At 39.6% G+C, this 16547-nt stretch overlaps 1 protein-coding gene across 1 annotated transcript; it reads left to right on the top strand.

Moving 5' to 3' along the window:
* The first annotated feature begins 10788 nt into the window (after window positions 1–10788).
* LOC130737155 (NAC domain-containing protein 83-like) lies at window positions 10789–15514 on the top strand. Its single transcript, XM_057588920.1, has 5 exons — window positions 10789–10902; window positions 11822–12130; window positions 12384–12516; window positions 14733–14878; window positions 15341–15514. Exons 1-5 carry the CDS (start codon window positions 10789–10791, stop codon window positions 15512–15514), a joined length of 876 nt encoding a protein of 291 aa, XP_057444903.1.
* Window positions 15515–16547: the final 1033 nt, after the last annotated feature.

Consider the following 16547-nt stretch of genomic DNA (forward strand, 5'->3'; position numbering starts at 1 on the left):
GTCCCGCGATTGTCAGAAGCTGTTAGATGCGGCCGCTCAAGAACATCAAATTATCAACACAGTCTGCAATGAAAGGATCACACCTCAGGCTACAAGTCGCGAAATTTCAGTCTGATTGGGGCCTCGCGGAGCTAACGTAACGAGCTACACCTTTGAAAAATAAATTTTGTGAAGTTTCGAATTTTTGGAGGGTCCCGCGATTCAAAGTTGAAACTTCACAAAAGTTCTTTTTCAAAGTTGTAGCTCATTACGTTAGCTCCGCGAGGCCTCCATCAGACTGAAATTTCGCGACTTGTAGCCTGAGGTGTGATCCTTTCATTGCAGACTGTGTCGATAATTTGATGTTCTTGAGCAGCCGCATCTAACAGCTTCCGACAGTCGCGGGACCCTCCAAACAGTCGAAACTTCACAAAAGTTATTTTTCATAGTTGTAGCTCGTTATGTTAGCTCCGCGAGGCCTCAATCAGATTGAAATTTCACGACTTGTAGCCTGAGGTGTGATCCTTTCATTGCAGACTATGTCGAGAAATTGATGTTCTTGAGCAGCAGCATCTCACAGCTTCCGACAATCGCGGGACACTCCTAAAAGTCGAAACTTCACAAAATTTAGTTTTCAAAGTTGTAGCTCGTTACGTTAGCTCCGCGTGGCCTCAATCAGACTGAAATTTCGCGACTTGTAGCCAGATGTGTGACCCTTTCATTCCAGACTATTTCGAGAATTCGATGTTCTTTGTAAGGCCCGAGTTTTTCAGCTTATGCTATGTGAATAAATTTCTTATTCACGATTAGGGTTGATGTAATGTGAAGGGAAACCTGAACAAAAGTTTATTAAATGAAATATATTTATGAAGGAGAAAGTTCAAGAAAAGTTCAAGGATTGCATTATGATCGATAAAAGCTATAGCACGATCGTTATACGCTTAAACCTAGGTCAGAAACCCTAGTATATAGCTAATTTTCACTTTTAGGCACGATGGAAGTTAATTCCAAAAATCTTCAGAGAAATGTTAGAACTTCTCTTTTTCCATATATCGAAATCGTTTCGAGGCGAAACTCTAGGATCTACGAACGTCCGATTCCAATCATCGGAAGTTTGCCGAAACAGAAACCCTGGTATTTCAAAACCCTAGAATTACCCTACTATGAGGACTTTTTCTATTCGGAACATCAAATGAAGATTCTACACGCGTACACCCATTTCTCTTGATGATTTCCATCTTTCTTCAGAAGGAAGTTATCCATTCCGACATTCGATGCAAAAAGCAACTTATCGGGTAAAATAGTTTTGCACCGACTATGCATTAGTTGCCAAAAATACAAGGAGACATCTTTTTAGTTTTGGAATTATTTTGCCAAAACATATCTTAGAATTCACGGAGAATGACGCCGGAAAAATCAGATTCGCGAAACTTTCATTTTACCGCGTTTTGCCAACCTCTATATATAGCCAAGAAAGGAAGAAAAACACAAATTTTCCACCTTTTTCCCCACCAAGGCCGCGAGTTTGAGAGGAGAGGAGGAAGAGAAGATTTTCTTCATTACTTGCTTGATCGTTGATCTGTTAGTTGCTGCTTCAAGGTTTCGAGGTATAGTCGCTAATCCTTACCTCTGATCGCTTTTTCCATAGCTTTTCTGTAGACTTTTCTGAGCTGATAGTTTATGGGTTTTTGCAAAACTATCCTGAATATTTCATTTCTGATTCAAAACCTCTTCCTTATGTGCCCAAGATCACTTCTGCCGGGTTAGATTTCCCGTTATGTCGCCGGAATTCCGCCGGAATCAATTTTAGCCTTAAATACCCATTTTTGGAGTTTTTGGAGTAAAGCTTCAACCTTTAGGCTAAAAACTATCGCCTTAACTTAGTGCTAGTAGGATTAGTTGTCATAAACGTCGTTGGTGACGTCCCTGTCAAATTTGGTTTTTGGGATTTCAGTTTTGAAAATCCTAAGTTAAAAATCATGACCAAAATACCCCTGCGACAGTTTTTGATCCGATAATTTTTCTGAGTTCAGAATACCCTTAGTTACGGCTAATGATAGCATAGGAACCAAGTTTGATCGAAGAAAAATCGAGCCCCATAATTAGCCAAAGTGGCCGAGCCTATTAAGGGGGGAGGAGGAAAATTTCCTTTTCCGAAAACTTGTCCTTTCGCGCTAGATTATCGTACATTAGAGTATAGATTACTTCGAGTAACCTTAGTAAGTATCGATAACGTAGTTTCCGATAGATTTTGATTGATTTCTGTGGTTTTGTTCTAAAGGTGCTTTTGAAGAGTTTTCCGAGGAACAAGGCTTTGCTTGCGAGGAAGCGTTAGACGATCATTCTGGAGAACCTACAGGTGAGGGCTTCTCACTGAATCTCTAGTTAATATTTAGGGTCGATGCTTTCGACATTGTTTACTGTTTATGCACTGGATTGTGTGTGATTGGAAAATGTTTTCTGAGGCTTCGGCTGACAATGTAGATGATGCATCTACTGAATGTTTTTTGATGAGTGAATTTCATGCTAATTGCTAATTGGGTAATTTAGGATGTGTGGTGCATGCCTTATATGCTAAGTGTTATGTGGTTATTGCTTAATATATTGATATATGACATGTTGATTGGTTGTGCTGAGTTATTTATACTTATGCAATGAGAACTGAGATTCTGAATCGTGAGAATAGCGAGCAGGTCATGCCGATTTTATTTTGAGAGTTTTGAGAAAGTTTGATAGGACGAATGAGATTCGGACCTTGTAAATGATGTGTATGGATCGAGACATTCTCTGGAGTCATTTGGGGATTAGGAGATCCCGAGAACTTATAGGAATTGCGATAAGACTAAAAAGGATATTATTTGAAAAGAAAAACTCATAAGACCTTAAATAACCTATAAATCTTTAAGTAATGATAACAACCTCGAAGGAAGGCATTGGAAGTCAAATCTTAGTTTTGGAAAAACGAGAAGTGTCGTCGGATCCAAGTGTTGAGTATGTTGATGTTCTTGTGCTGTTGGAGCAGCTGTTGTTGTTGTGCTGTTGTAGCAGCGTTTGTTGTTGTGCTGTTGGAGCAGCTATGTTGTGGGGCTATCCTGGGGATAAGGCCGGGAAACCGTTAGTTTCCGAGTATGTTGATACTCTTGCTCGTTGAGCAGTTATGACCATCGGATTGAGATGAGTCAGATGATTTGGAGATCATCATGAGTTATGTATTGTTGGGAAGATGTGTCTTTTGTCGCAGAATCGACTTTTACCTTAGGGTAAGCTTTTAGAGACTTTAATTTAGCTAGAACACGTGGCGACGTGTCGAGTGAGATTCGGAGACGTTGTTTGTCTAATCATCCTGCATTCATGCAACATTAATGAGGTATTAACACAGGACGTACTCTGGACCTCGTCGGATTCCAAAATGGTCATAAGACCCGGATTTCCGTGTAAGAGCGTCTGTAGACGTCTCTTGTAGCAGACCGAAATGGCAGACCTACGGGTTACGGCTGATCTGACTACCGCTATTGTTGGAGTAAGAGGCACGCGGGCCGAAATGGTCCCACCGTGGCTGGTGCTAGGGCTGATCCGTTGATGTCCATCCGTTCCGGATTGCATATTGGTTGACTGGGTTAACCTGCATACATATCATGCAACATGCATACTAATTTAGTTGTCGAGTGTGGTTGCTACTTGTTAATCCTATTTGGAACATGCTATCTGTTATTATTGCGTTTATGTTATTGTGGAACATGCAACCCTAGGATGTTATCCCTAGCTATAAGCCTAAGCGGCAATTTATTATCTGTACCTATTGGGTTTATTATCTACATAGTTCTTTGGAGTTGACCCTCGCGTCTTCTGTGTGTGTTTTGGCGGACAACGCCTTTTGTCAGATGTCCATTGCGGACTGGTTCACAATGGTCCACCCTTCGGGGGGGATTAGGTACGAGATGATCGATCAGGACGACCCCGGGTCGTGGGTGGTTGACCCCGCGAGCCATCGAGCGACGTATTCGGGGCGTATCATGGAGGACCACGTAGATAGTGGAGGACTCCTGAGGTCAGGAGTGTTGAGGAGGTGCTCTGTCAGCTTCAACTTGCCACCGGGCGTTCACTGTGGACCAGGACTTGGATGACCACCACCACCGTTGTCTTCAGACGAGGAGGATCCCTCAGAGGAGGAGCCAGTGGGAGTGCCTTCGGCAGGTCTAGTGCACCCAGCGTAGCGGTCATTGATGATCAGGGTTCGGGCCCTAAGCCCGTGAGTCCAGCATCGGAGCGCACTGCGGTTGCGAGGGGAGGACGGATAGGGTTGGTAGACTTGGTCGTTCTAGATTCTGATTCGGACGACGATCATGCTAGCACGTAGGTTTAGTGCTGGTGTGAGCTCCTCGAGTTAGGATTAGTGTAGGAGTAGAGTTTAGCTCTGACAGTCTTGCTTCATTTGTTTCTTGGGAGACAGGGTAGTTCCGCCCATAGCTTTTTGTGTGGTTTCCTTACGGGAATCACAGAGAGTTGGTTGGACTTAGGAGGTCTTATTTTCAGACCATTGGGTCAGCTTATTCTCAGTTTTGAGGGATAGTGTTGCGGACACTTACCTTTATATTCGGTTTGTACATATTGCCTACGGGCGCTACTCTTCTATTACCGTCACTGGAGGTTTACTCGTGACGAGGTTGTTACTTACAGCGGGGGCTGTTTATATATTGTATATTAGTTTTATTACTTTTCGCATTCGGGTTTTATTTAATTCAGTCTTGTCTTAGTTATTATCCAATCAAAAAAAAAAATTATTCACGTTTTTCCGCATTAAGTTTATTGTTGGTTACTAAAGTGACGCCACCGAAATCGGGGTGTTACATTGTGGTATCAGAGCACGGTCGAGTCTTTCGGGAGTTGTTGGGAATAGGTCTTCTGTGCTAGGTTGTGTGACTCTGCAAAGAGTGAAAATTGATTGTCTGCAAGCGATTTTTCGCTTAAAAATTGATTGAAGTTATTGCTTACTCATATTGTATAGTGATGCTAGATGCTATCTTATGATGAGTACTGACTGTTTGCTTCCTTTAACAGAACATGGTGAATACAAATCAGTTAGCTGAGATGATGGCCACTATGGCCCAAGCCGTTACCGCACAGGCAAATGATAATGCCATGAGGCGTGCTGCTGAAGAAGCACGTGAACAGCATCAACGTCAAAGAGAGGTAACTCTCGACCAGAACAAGGGCCTCAATGACTTCAGGAGGCAAAACCCACCAAAGTTCTCTGGTGGTACTGACCCAGACGCAGCGGATCTCTGGATCCAGGAAATCGAGAAGATTTTCGGTGTTCTGCAAACTGTTGAGGGTGCCAAGGTGGGCATGGAGACATATCTGTTGCTCGGTGATGCTGAGTACTGGTGGAAGGGCAACAAGGGGATCATGGAAGCCAACCACGAGGAGATCAACTGGAACTCCTTCCGAACTGCATTTTTGGAGAAAAACTTTCCAACAAGTGCTCGGGATGAGCGGGAGTCACAGTTTCTGACACTCCGTCAGGGAGGTATGTCTGTACCGGAATTTGCTTCGAAGCTGGAGTCTTTGGCGAAGCATTTCCAATTCTTTCATGATCACGTGAACGAGCGCTACATGTGCAAGCGTTTCGTTAATGGACTGAGGCCGGATATTGAGGACTCAGTAAGGCCACTGGGAATCATGCGATTCCAATCATTGGTGGAGAAAGCCACGGAAGTGGAGCTGATGAAGAACCGGAGGCTAAACCGGGCTGGAACTGGAGGGCCGATGAGGTCGAGCTCTCAGAACTTTCAGAACAGAGGAAGGTTTCAAAATAGGAGGCCGTATCAGCGTCCTGTTGGTAGAGGAGCGGCTTCGGGATCTTACAGGCCCATGGTGGGTGTTGCTGGTGGTTCAGGAGGTCAGACTCAGAACCGGGAACTGACTTGCTTCAAGTGTGGGAAGCCAGGGCATTATGCTCGTGATTGTCCCGACACGAGACCGCAATGCTATAACTGTAACAAACTGGGGCATACTGCGGCACAGTGCAAGGTACCAAAGGCGGAACCAACCGTCAACACTGCGCGAGGGAAGCGTCCTGCTGCAAAGGCGAGATTCTACACCATGGATGGTGAAGATGCTGAGGGGGTCGATGGACTGATTAGAGGCGACTGCGAGATTGACGGTAACCTCCTATCCGTACTTTTTGATTCCGGTGCAACGCATTCATTTATCTCTAGGGAATGCGCGATCAGATTAAAACTTCCTATTACTGCTTTGAGCTTCGATCTGATAGTTACTACTCCTGCCAAGACTCTACTTGCTAATTCAGCATGCATGTATTGTTCGATAACATATAACAATAGGATCTACAAAGCTAACCTAGTATGCCTAACTCTTAAGAACCTAGACATTATCCTAGGAATGGATTGGTTGTCCCGCTATCATTGTCTTTTGGACTGCAACCGAAAGACAGTGGTATTTCCTGATTCGGATCTTTCCGGGTATCTATCTGCCAATCACATTGGCGTCTCTTTGAACGAGGGATCTCAAGAGTATTCCGTTCTGCTGAGCTTGGAGAGTAAAGGGAATCCGGGAGTTGATAGTATTCCAGTGGTGAAAGAATTCACAGATGTTTTTCCTGGCGATGTACCTGGATTGCCGCCTGTACGCGACATTGAGTTTGCTATAGACATCGTACCGGGAACAGGGCCGATTTCGATTGCACCATATCGTATGGCACCTGCGGAGCTAGTGGAATTGAAGTCCCAACTCGAAGATCTTCTGTCGAAGGGATTCATACGACCAAGCGTTTCACCTTGGGGAGCGCCGGTCTTATTGGTGAAGAAGAAGGAAGGGAAGTCGAGATTATGTGTCGACTACCGACAATTGAACAAGGTAACCGTCAAGAATAGGTATCCGTTACCTAGGATTGATGATTTGATGGATCAACTGCGAGGAGCTACAATATTCTCGAAGATCGACCTGAAGTCGGGTTATCATCAAATCAGAGTCAAGACCGAGGAAATTCAGAAGACGGCATTTGCAACCAATAGCTCTCTTTCCATGTGGCAACTGAACAAGATCCCATGTCTCATTCTTTTTCAAGGACTCCATCTCCTCCACCATTGCACCCATCCACTTATCTTTCTCCTGGCTAGTCATAGCCTTATGATAAGTAGAGGGGTCTCCTGAGCTGGTAAGAAGGGCATATGCTGCTAAGTCTTCAAACCCATATCTCACTGGAGGTGTAATACAACGGGGCTCCCTATCACGCACAAGTGTATAGTCTTGTACTCCACCTGAATCTGAGCCTGGTTCACTCTGCTGTTGGGCTACAATCTGCCTAGGACTCACTGGTGTCTCCTCAATGTCCACCTGAATCTTGTCCTGACTGGAATTGTCTACCTCAGTATCTAGCACAACTGTCACATCTGACTGTTTCAGCATTGACTGCTCATCAAATACAACATCTCTGCTGACAACCACCTTCTTCTTGACTGGATCCCACAACTTGTACCCATTCACACCTTTATTATAGCCAATAAAGGTGCACTGTTTTGACTTTGGGTCAAGTTTAGACCGATCCTCAATGGAAATATGCACATATGCTGGACACCCAAAAATCCTCAAATTACTGAGATCAATGGGGTTACCTGTCCACACCTCTTCTGCAACTTTTCCATCCAAAGAAGCTCGTGGTGACCTGTTGACTAGATAGCACGCCATATTGATTGCTGCTGCCCAGAAACCTTTTGAAAGACCAGCATTCAACCGAAGGCACCTTGCCTTATCTGTTAGAGTCCAGTTCATTCTTTCTGCAACACCATTCTGCTGTGGTGTCTTCCTCACAGAAAAGTGTCTCTAAATTTCATTCTCCTCACAGAAACGCATGAAGTTCTTGTCAGTGTATTTAGTTCCATTATCAGACCGCAAATACTTTATTTTTCTCCCTGTCTGATTCTCAACCTCTGTCTTCCACAATTTGAACTTGGCAAAGACTTCAGATTTATATTTCAGAAAATAAACCCAGACCTTACGAGAAAAATCATCAGTAAATGTAACAAAGTACCTGAAACCTCCAACGGAGGGCTCTTTTGTAGGCCCCCAGACATCAGAATGGACATAGTCTAAGATTCCCTTGGTCTTGTGCTGCCCGGTCTTGAAACGAACTCTACACTGTTTCCCAAGAACACAATACTTGCACAATCCAATTGTGCAACTGCGAACACCCTTCAGCAGATTCCTCTTATGTAGTTCCATCATCCCACGTTCACTGAGATGACCCAAGCGCATGTGCCACAGTTTGGTTGCATCATCATCAGTTTCAACAGATGCCACATCACCCATAACTGTGGCCCCCAACAACTTATAAATGTTGCCTGCAGTCCTCTTTGCTCTCATCACTGTCATTGCACCCTTGCTAACCCTTAAGATGTCTCTATTTTCCTCAGACTTGAATGAATACCCATTCTCATGAAGAGTTCCTAGAGAAATCAAGTTCTTCGTAACCTCTGGAACATAACGCACCTGACTCAACGTGCGCACGCCACCATCATCCAAAGCAATTTTAACTTGTCCCATTCCCTTGATGATACAAGGTTTATCATCACCTAAATAGACATAACCAAAATCACCTGATTTAAATGAGTTGAACCACTCCCGGTGCGGCGTCATAAGATAGGAGCATCCAGAATCAAGAACCCATGCATCAGTGCACTTAACAGATGAAACACAAAGCAAATCCTCCTCACTGCAAGAACCATCAGACTGAACTACATTTGCTGAACTGTTGTTGTTGCTTGACTTGCCTGGCCTGTTTGGACAGACCCTCTTCCAATGCCCAATTTGCTTGCAACTATAACATTCTGCTGTTTTTTTGTCCTTGGACTTGGATCTCTTCTTCTTTCCAGAATCCACTGCTTTACCCTTGCCTCTTCCGCGATCTTGACCTCCCTTCACAAAAAGACCTTCACCTGAACTTCCTCCACCTTCTTCAACACTCTAGCGACGTTGTGCATGTTGCAAAAGTGTAGAAGAAATAGAATCCAACGTGATTGAGTCCTTCCCGTAGGTGAGAGTGGTCACCAAGTGATCATAAGAGCCTGGTAAAGAGCACAGCAAAATAATAGCCTTATCCTCATCGTCTACCTTCACACCAAGCCGTGTCAGATCGACGAGGATGTTGTTGAAAGCGTAGACATGAGCCTGCAAATCGCCTCCTTCCTGCATCTTCAGGATGTAGAGACGCTGCTTCGCAAACAACTTGTTCATGAGTGTCTTGGACATGTACAGACTTTCCAATTTATCCTAGACATCCTTCGGAGTTGTGAGATCCAGGATATGATTCATCACGTCATCAGAAACGCAAAGTCTTATCAAACCTGCAGCCTTCTCCTTCATCTCGTTCCAATCAACAGTTGCGATGTCCGCCGGTTTCTCATCGCGCAACGCCTTTTGTAAACTTTGCTGAGCCAACAGATCCTTAACCATCCTCTGCCATAGTCCGAAATTGCCGTTTCCATCGAACCGCGTCACTTCAAACTTCACACCTCCAGGGTTAGTCGTCATCTGATACCAATTGTTAGAACAACAACACGAATACAGATCATAGTAGAGAGAAACACACAAAGCTTTGTTCACGCAGTTCGGCCAAATTGCCTACCTCTGCGACTATAGAGCAGCTATAGTTCTGTTTATTGATTCGAACCTGAATACAATCACTCAGCAATTGCAATTTCTCTCAATTGCACTAGTGCCTCTTGTGTCTCTTGTGTTTTTAGGGTTACATTGTTATCCTATTTATAGTGGATTCTATTGATCTCTATTTTACAATAAAATCCTAATAAATCCTATAACAATCCCTTAAAACCTTTTACAATCCTCATTAAATCAAATCCTAATAAACTAAAGATTTTAGCCCAAAATATAATGAGTCAAATCCCAACAGTTCCACACTTCAAATAATGATTGTCTAAAATAGAAAACAAATTGGAATATGATGATTAACAGATAAAAAATATAACGAATTGTTATCTTTCCAGAAATCACACGCACATACTCGCCATATATGAGAAAATAAAGAAAACAAAAGACAAGATTAAATAAAATGATACACGAATGAGAAAAAAAAAATTAAAAAAGCATTAAACTTCGTTGAATAATTAACCATTTAAAAAATAATACCAATCATTATTAATACCTTTAATAAGGTCCCTCGAAAAATATCATTAATAAGAATTAACTAAAATAGAGCATTATTGAAATTTGAGAAAAAGTTTGTTGCACCGACAGTGTAAAGTTTTTTTACACCGTCAACCAATCAGATTTCAAGGATGTGAGAAAATCTCTCTTTTCATTTAATTTCTTTAATTGACATGTCACATCCTTGAAATCTGATTGGTTGACGGCGTAAAAAAACTTTACACCGTCGGTGCATCAAAATTAAACTCTTGAAATTTATCATAAGAAATTAAATTTTATAAAAAAATTTCTAATTATTTATATCATTCAAAATATTACCGTGATACTTGGAAATTATAATTTAATAATTGAAGTCAAAGTGATATTTTAATATTAAAAATAAAGACTTAATGTTTTTGTAATAAGGTAAAATTTGGGTATGGTAAAAAATTAAAAATAGTTTATGGTGGGTATTTTTCTCCCCGATAGTTAAGTTGTCAAATTTCCATTCTAAATTTATTTGCTGTTAGTAAATTAGTAAAATTGGGGATGCTATATACTACATGTTTTATAGCTATAAATTGCACATTCCAACCACATCAGTTTACATCATTTGTTCATTCAAAAGTGCACTTCAAGTTCATTGAGATGGAGGACCTGATCATGACTTATGAAGACGAGGATGGGAGTGTTCAATTGCTACCTGGGTACATGTTTGATCCTACTGATGAGATTCGTGTGGATTTTTACTTGAAGAGGAGGGTTTTTGCTCAACCTCTTCCCTTCCAAATCATCCCAGATTTTGATGTGTTTCTGACTAAGCCTTGGGGCTTGCCGGGAGGATATTGGTGAAACTAATTGTTCCTTTTCGTCTACGTTAGTGATACAAATTGTCGTGCATTTGATTTTTGGCGGATAATGCTTGGCACTTTGATAATTTGTACATGATCTTACCTGTTGTTTGAAAGAATTCACTTTTTCGTATCCCTCCTCCTCCTCCTCCTCCTCCTCCTCCTCCTCCTCTCTCTCTCTATATATATATATCACTTTCTCTCTCTTTCATCTTAACTCTCTCACTTACACACCAAATTGATGACATTGCATTTCAATCTATAAATTGTGTACAAACCGCATGATTTTCAACATCACAGTAAGAGTTTAAACAAGTCCCTCTTCACTTGGTGTGACATTGATCCTTTGATATGGAGGACCTTATGACTTATGTTAATGAGGATATTAGGTTGCTACTTGGTTATAAATTTAATCCAACTTTGAGGTTCTTGTGGATTTTCACATGAAGAGGCCAGAGGGTCTTTGTTCAACCTCTTCCTTTTTATATCATCCTAGATTTTGATGTGTTTCAAAATGAGCCTTGGGACCTTTCAGGAGGAGGTTGGTGAAACATTTTTTTCTAAAAAAATAAAATATCTCCTTTTCACTATTTCATAAGTCGAGAACTGTTATCAACTTTCACTTCAACACTCTCTTTTTAATAGTTTCTTTTAATTGATTGAAATTCAAGTGAGTTCCAATAATTTGAAAATGTAACCCATATATTTTACTATTTCATGAGCCCTATAATATTTTACGGCCCTTATTCTAACCTAGAGAATGGGCTTTGTGTTCAAAGAAAATCAAAATTTCCAAGTTCTATGAATGTTTATCTATTTTTAAATTTCAGGTGGAAATTTACAATAAGATGGTGTTTTGGATTTCATTTGTGTTTGCAGATGGGAAGATTTTCAATGAACGCAAGTGCTTCTTCTACAACACTATGGGACGTGATCTTGAGAACATTGACATAAGAGTTGCTGGGAGTGGCCAGTGGAGAGTAATGAAAAAAGGAGAAGATGTGTCTATCCCTCAAAACAATCAAGTGATTGGGAGGAGGAACACCCTGAATTTTTGGGAAATGCAAGGAGCATGTGCTAGGAGGACCAGATGGGAGATGCATGAGTTGTGTCTTACGTCAATTGCTAACCAATCTAAGGTAAAGAATAAAATAGTGACTTACTAACGGTTATGGTTCCACATTGATTAGAGATACAACTAAATAGTAGAATTAGAGTTATCTCGAATTCTGCCTATTTTAATTAACACCAGAGTTGAGCACCAATTTAGAGTAATTCATTTTAAATTATCATGAAGAATGGTTGGTTGGTAGGTAGGATATATCATTATCAAATTTATTTCGCTTTGTCTTATTCATCATCAACCACTAAACTTTGTTACTCAAAATGCAGCTGGCAAACTGGGCTATTTACTGCATCTTTAAAAATAAGGATGCAAAGAAGGCGAATAATGCACGAGGTTGTAATGGCGAAAGCTCTAATACTAGTAGCGTTGAAGTCATTGATTTTAATGTTGAGAGTGACAGTTTTTAAGAACCTTCCCCAATGACCCATTCCTTAAGTAAGGGCAATGAATCTTCTTGAACAAAATATTGTTCATGTCCTCTTTATTGGTGTCATCTTTTGTAATTGACCAATAACTTATTGTTTATTTTAAGGCTTAAAAGCTCATTTGGTCCCACGAATGCGATATGTGCAAAATGGTCCTAAACTATTTTTTTAACATTTCCAATCCCACACATTATGCTCCGTTAATATTTATTGGCATAATTACATCTTGCATTTCATTTAATATTGACTAATATTGGGAGTTATTACAAAACTAATGTAATATATTTAAAATATTAGTTATACAGTAGAATGAAAAATTGTAATGTTCATTTTTTATTTTTAAATACATATATACTCTGCAAAAATAATGAAATTTAGTGGCGGTTTGGTTACAATTACCGGTGGTCAAGAGCCGCAACAAAATCCTTTCCTGGCAGTCCCTCAAGTGCCACCTTCCTAGGTGTCACAAGCTGTTTGTGCGGCTTTTACACGATCACTGGGTTTTATGCCAAGAAATATTGGTGGTTCATCAACGCCACAATTACTAGCAGGCAAAGAGTGCTTCCCTAGCAATCAAAAAATGTCACCACCGTGTTAGAGATCTCATCGCCTATTAGGGATAATCTTTTGATTTTACCCGAGGTTGAGGAGTTTGATGGCGTGTTGACAAAGCCAAGAAGGGATTTAATGATGAGTAAAAAGGGTGGGTGTTATGTATAAGTGCTCAAATGAGGCGGGGCCTCAAGGATTAATTAAGCAGATCGAGTCTCGTAAAGTTGTTTAAGGGATTTGCGCTAGCGTTGGATTTCAGTGGACTTCCTTTGTTTTTTCTCTTCGCTAGTTCGGGTTTTCAGTTCTTTTTTGGGTAGTTCTAGTTTGTAATATTCTTTGGGGTTTTTCTATATATTTTGGGTGGTTGCGTGGTTGTTGGAGTCTCTTTGGTCGGTGTTGGCTGACCGAGCTGTTTGTTCTTTTGTTTTTGACTTTTTTAAAGCAGAATGACACACACACACACACACACACATATATATATATATATATATATATATATATATAAAGTGTTGAGAAACAACTCATCTAAACATTAATACAGTAACCTAGGGGGCCCGTAACCTAGCAACATAAAGCTGGCAAAAACCTACACTCTTAATATTTTTTTTTTGACAACAAAAACATATATTGATATAAGAAATTAACCATGAGAACACTCGGCTCATGCTAGAGAACTGCAAAACATAGCTTGGGAATGAGCCTCGTTAAAACCTTACTAGAAAAAACCCAGTGGGATAAAAACCTAATGATGGAAAAAGAATACCACACTCCCAAGACGCCCACCAACATGATCCAAACCTCAAAAAACCTATACAGCATACATCCCACAACTGTCTCAACATGACAGAAATTTCCAAACAATTAGTGGAACCCCTCAGTCAGGAATAATTGAAATAAAAAAATCAACCCAAACCTGAATAAAACCCACCCATACATATCCTTCCCACCACAACCATTCATAACCACCAATTTAAACAAATCTTGATGTGCCTAAGCATATCTTTGCAACGAACCAAATTATATATATTGAACCAACTAGCGAAGAGAAAAAACAAAGGAAGTCCACTGAAATCCAACGCTAGCGCAAATCCCTTAAACAACTTTACGAGACTCGATCTGCTTAATTAATCCTTGAGGTCCCGCCTCATTTGAGCACTTATACATAACGCCCACCCTTTTTACTCATCATTAAATCCCTTCTTGGCTTTGTCAACACGCCATCAAACTCCTCAACCTCAGGAAAAATCAAAAGATTATCCCTAATAGGCGATGAGATCTCTAACACGGTGGCGACATTTTTTGATTGCTAGGGAAGCACTCTTTGCCTACTAGTATAGTGAAAAATATGTTTCCATTACTCAAATTTAATTATTGATATTTAATTATTAGCATAGAAATAATTATAACAATTTAAAATTTATTTATTTTATAATATGTAAAATGGAAACATATTTTTCACTATATTCCATCAGCCCTTTAATTTTTTACGGCCCTTATCTAACTCCGAGAATGTGTACTGTGTCCTATAAAAAAACAAAAAAACAAAAATTCCTAGTCTCACGAATGTTTATGTGTTGTTTAATTTCGATTTGGAAATTGAACCAAGATGGTGCTTTTGGATTTAATTTGTGCTTGCAGATGGAAAGATTTTCAATGAACGCAAGTGCTTCTTCTACAATACCATGAGTCGTGATCTTAAAAACACTGACATGAGAGTTGCAGGGAGTGGCCAGTGGAGAGTTATGGAAAAAGATAAATATATTCCTATCCTCCGAAATGATCAGGTCATTGGGAAGAGGAATACCCTGAATTTTTTAAAAGTGGAAGGAGTCTATGTTAGGAGGACCGAATGGATGATGCATGAGTTTCGTCTTGCGTTAATTTCTAACCCATCCATCTGAGGTAAATAATAAAATAGTGATTTACTTTTTTAGGTACATCAAAAAGTTAAAAATTGCACCCTCTAGTGACTTACTAACGGTTATTGTTTCACAATAAACTAAATAAATTTTTATAAAGGTAGATAAATCCTCACCTATATAATATCTTTTGGAGTAAAATTAGACGTAACTCGAATTCTTAAAGAGACCATTTTATTTTACACCAAAATTGAGCAGAAATTTAGAGTAATGCATTTTAAAATATCGTGGGAATGGTTGCTTGGTAGGTAGGATATATCATTATCAAAGTTGGTTCCTTTTGTCTTGTTTATTATTGGTCACTAAACTTTGTTACTCAAAATGCAGATGACAAATTGGGCTGTTTACCGCATCTTGAAGAATAAGGATGAAAAGAAGGTGAAAGATGCAAGAGGGTGTAATGAGGAAAGCTCCAATGCTGGGAGTACTGAAGTCATTGATTTCAATGTTGAGAGTGACATTTTCTCAGAAACCTTCCCCAATGGCCCGCTCCTTAAGTGAGGGCAGCAAATCTTCTTGAACAAAATTTGTTCATGTGCTCTTTATCGGTGTCATCTTTTATAGTTGACGAATAAGTAATTTTTAATGTAATAAAAGTCATGATATGATCCATAATAATGAGTTTTGAAATTAAAATTGGAATCACAACCCTCTAAAGCAAAAAAGGGACATGTGTGTTAGGTGTGGGAGGTTCACGGATGAATGCCTAGAAAGTGCAATTTATCTTTCCGATATAAAAAAAAAAGTAAATCTTGTGGTACCTTGAATTTTTTTTTGGGTATGGTACCCGTATTGAGTAATTTAATAGATTATTATCATGTTATTCAAGGTAGATTCTACATCTTTAGATTTTACTTTACTTATCAATAAACTTTATCTTATGAAATTCATATTTTAGTGAAAAATGAATGAGTGGTGGAAACGAATAATGGTGATGGAGATGCGCGTAAAATGACCATGGTTGATGGATGAATAAAGCTCAGAAAACATAACTCGCAAATCTCACGTTCCTAAGAATGCAACACTGCATTAATACGATAGAATAAAATGAAACTTAGAATCGGTATATTGAGTCTTTATTATCGAACGAACTCATTTTGGGTACCACACCTTAAGCTGGCTTAAGGTACCACAACAAGTACAAAAAAAATTATAAATAGACAAGCGGTGTGATAGTCAATGGTTTTTTTGTTTAGTTTCTTAATATTTAATTTAATTTTTAAAATTTTTTAAATTATTTTATTCTTATTATTTAATAATGCATTCACTAATTTAACTTAACACGTATATTTTTTACAAGTTCTGTGATAGTTAATGGCTTTTATTCACTTTCTTAATATATATTAAATTAAATTCTTTTTTCACCATTTTAACAATTTTTATTATTATTTTAACTTGTATTGACACTTTCTTATTATTTGATAATTAATTCACTAATTTAACTTCTTAACACGTAGATTTTTCTCTTAAACTTTTGTCATCTTTTCATGCTTCTCTTTACTATGGATTATTTATGCAAGTATATATGTGATAA

Source organism: Lotus japonicus, chromosome 2 (assembly GCF_012489685.1).
Source record: "Lotus japonicus ecotype B-129 chromosome 2, LjGifu_v1.2".
NCBI classification, from domain to species: domain Eukaryota; kingdom Viridiplantae; phylum Streptophyta; class Magnoliopsida; order Fabales; family Fabaceae; genus Lotus; species Lotus japonicus.

Coding starts and splice junctions, on each gene's coding strand:
- LOC130737155 (XM_057588920.1), top strand. CDS start 10,789: ATGGAGGACCTGATCATGACTTATGAAGACGAGGATGGGAGTGTTCAA. Junction 10,903..11,821: donor ATTTTTACTTGAAGAGGAGG/GTTTTTGCTCAA, acceptor TTTAAATTTCAG/GTGGAAATTTACAATAAGAT. Junction 14,879..15,340: donor CTATCCTCCGAAATGATCAG/GTCATTGGGAAG, acceptor CTCAAAATGCAG/ATGACAAATTGGGCTGTTTA.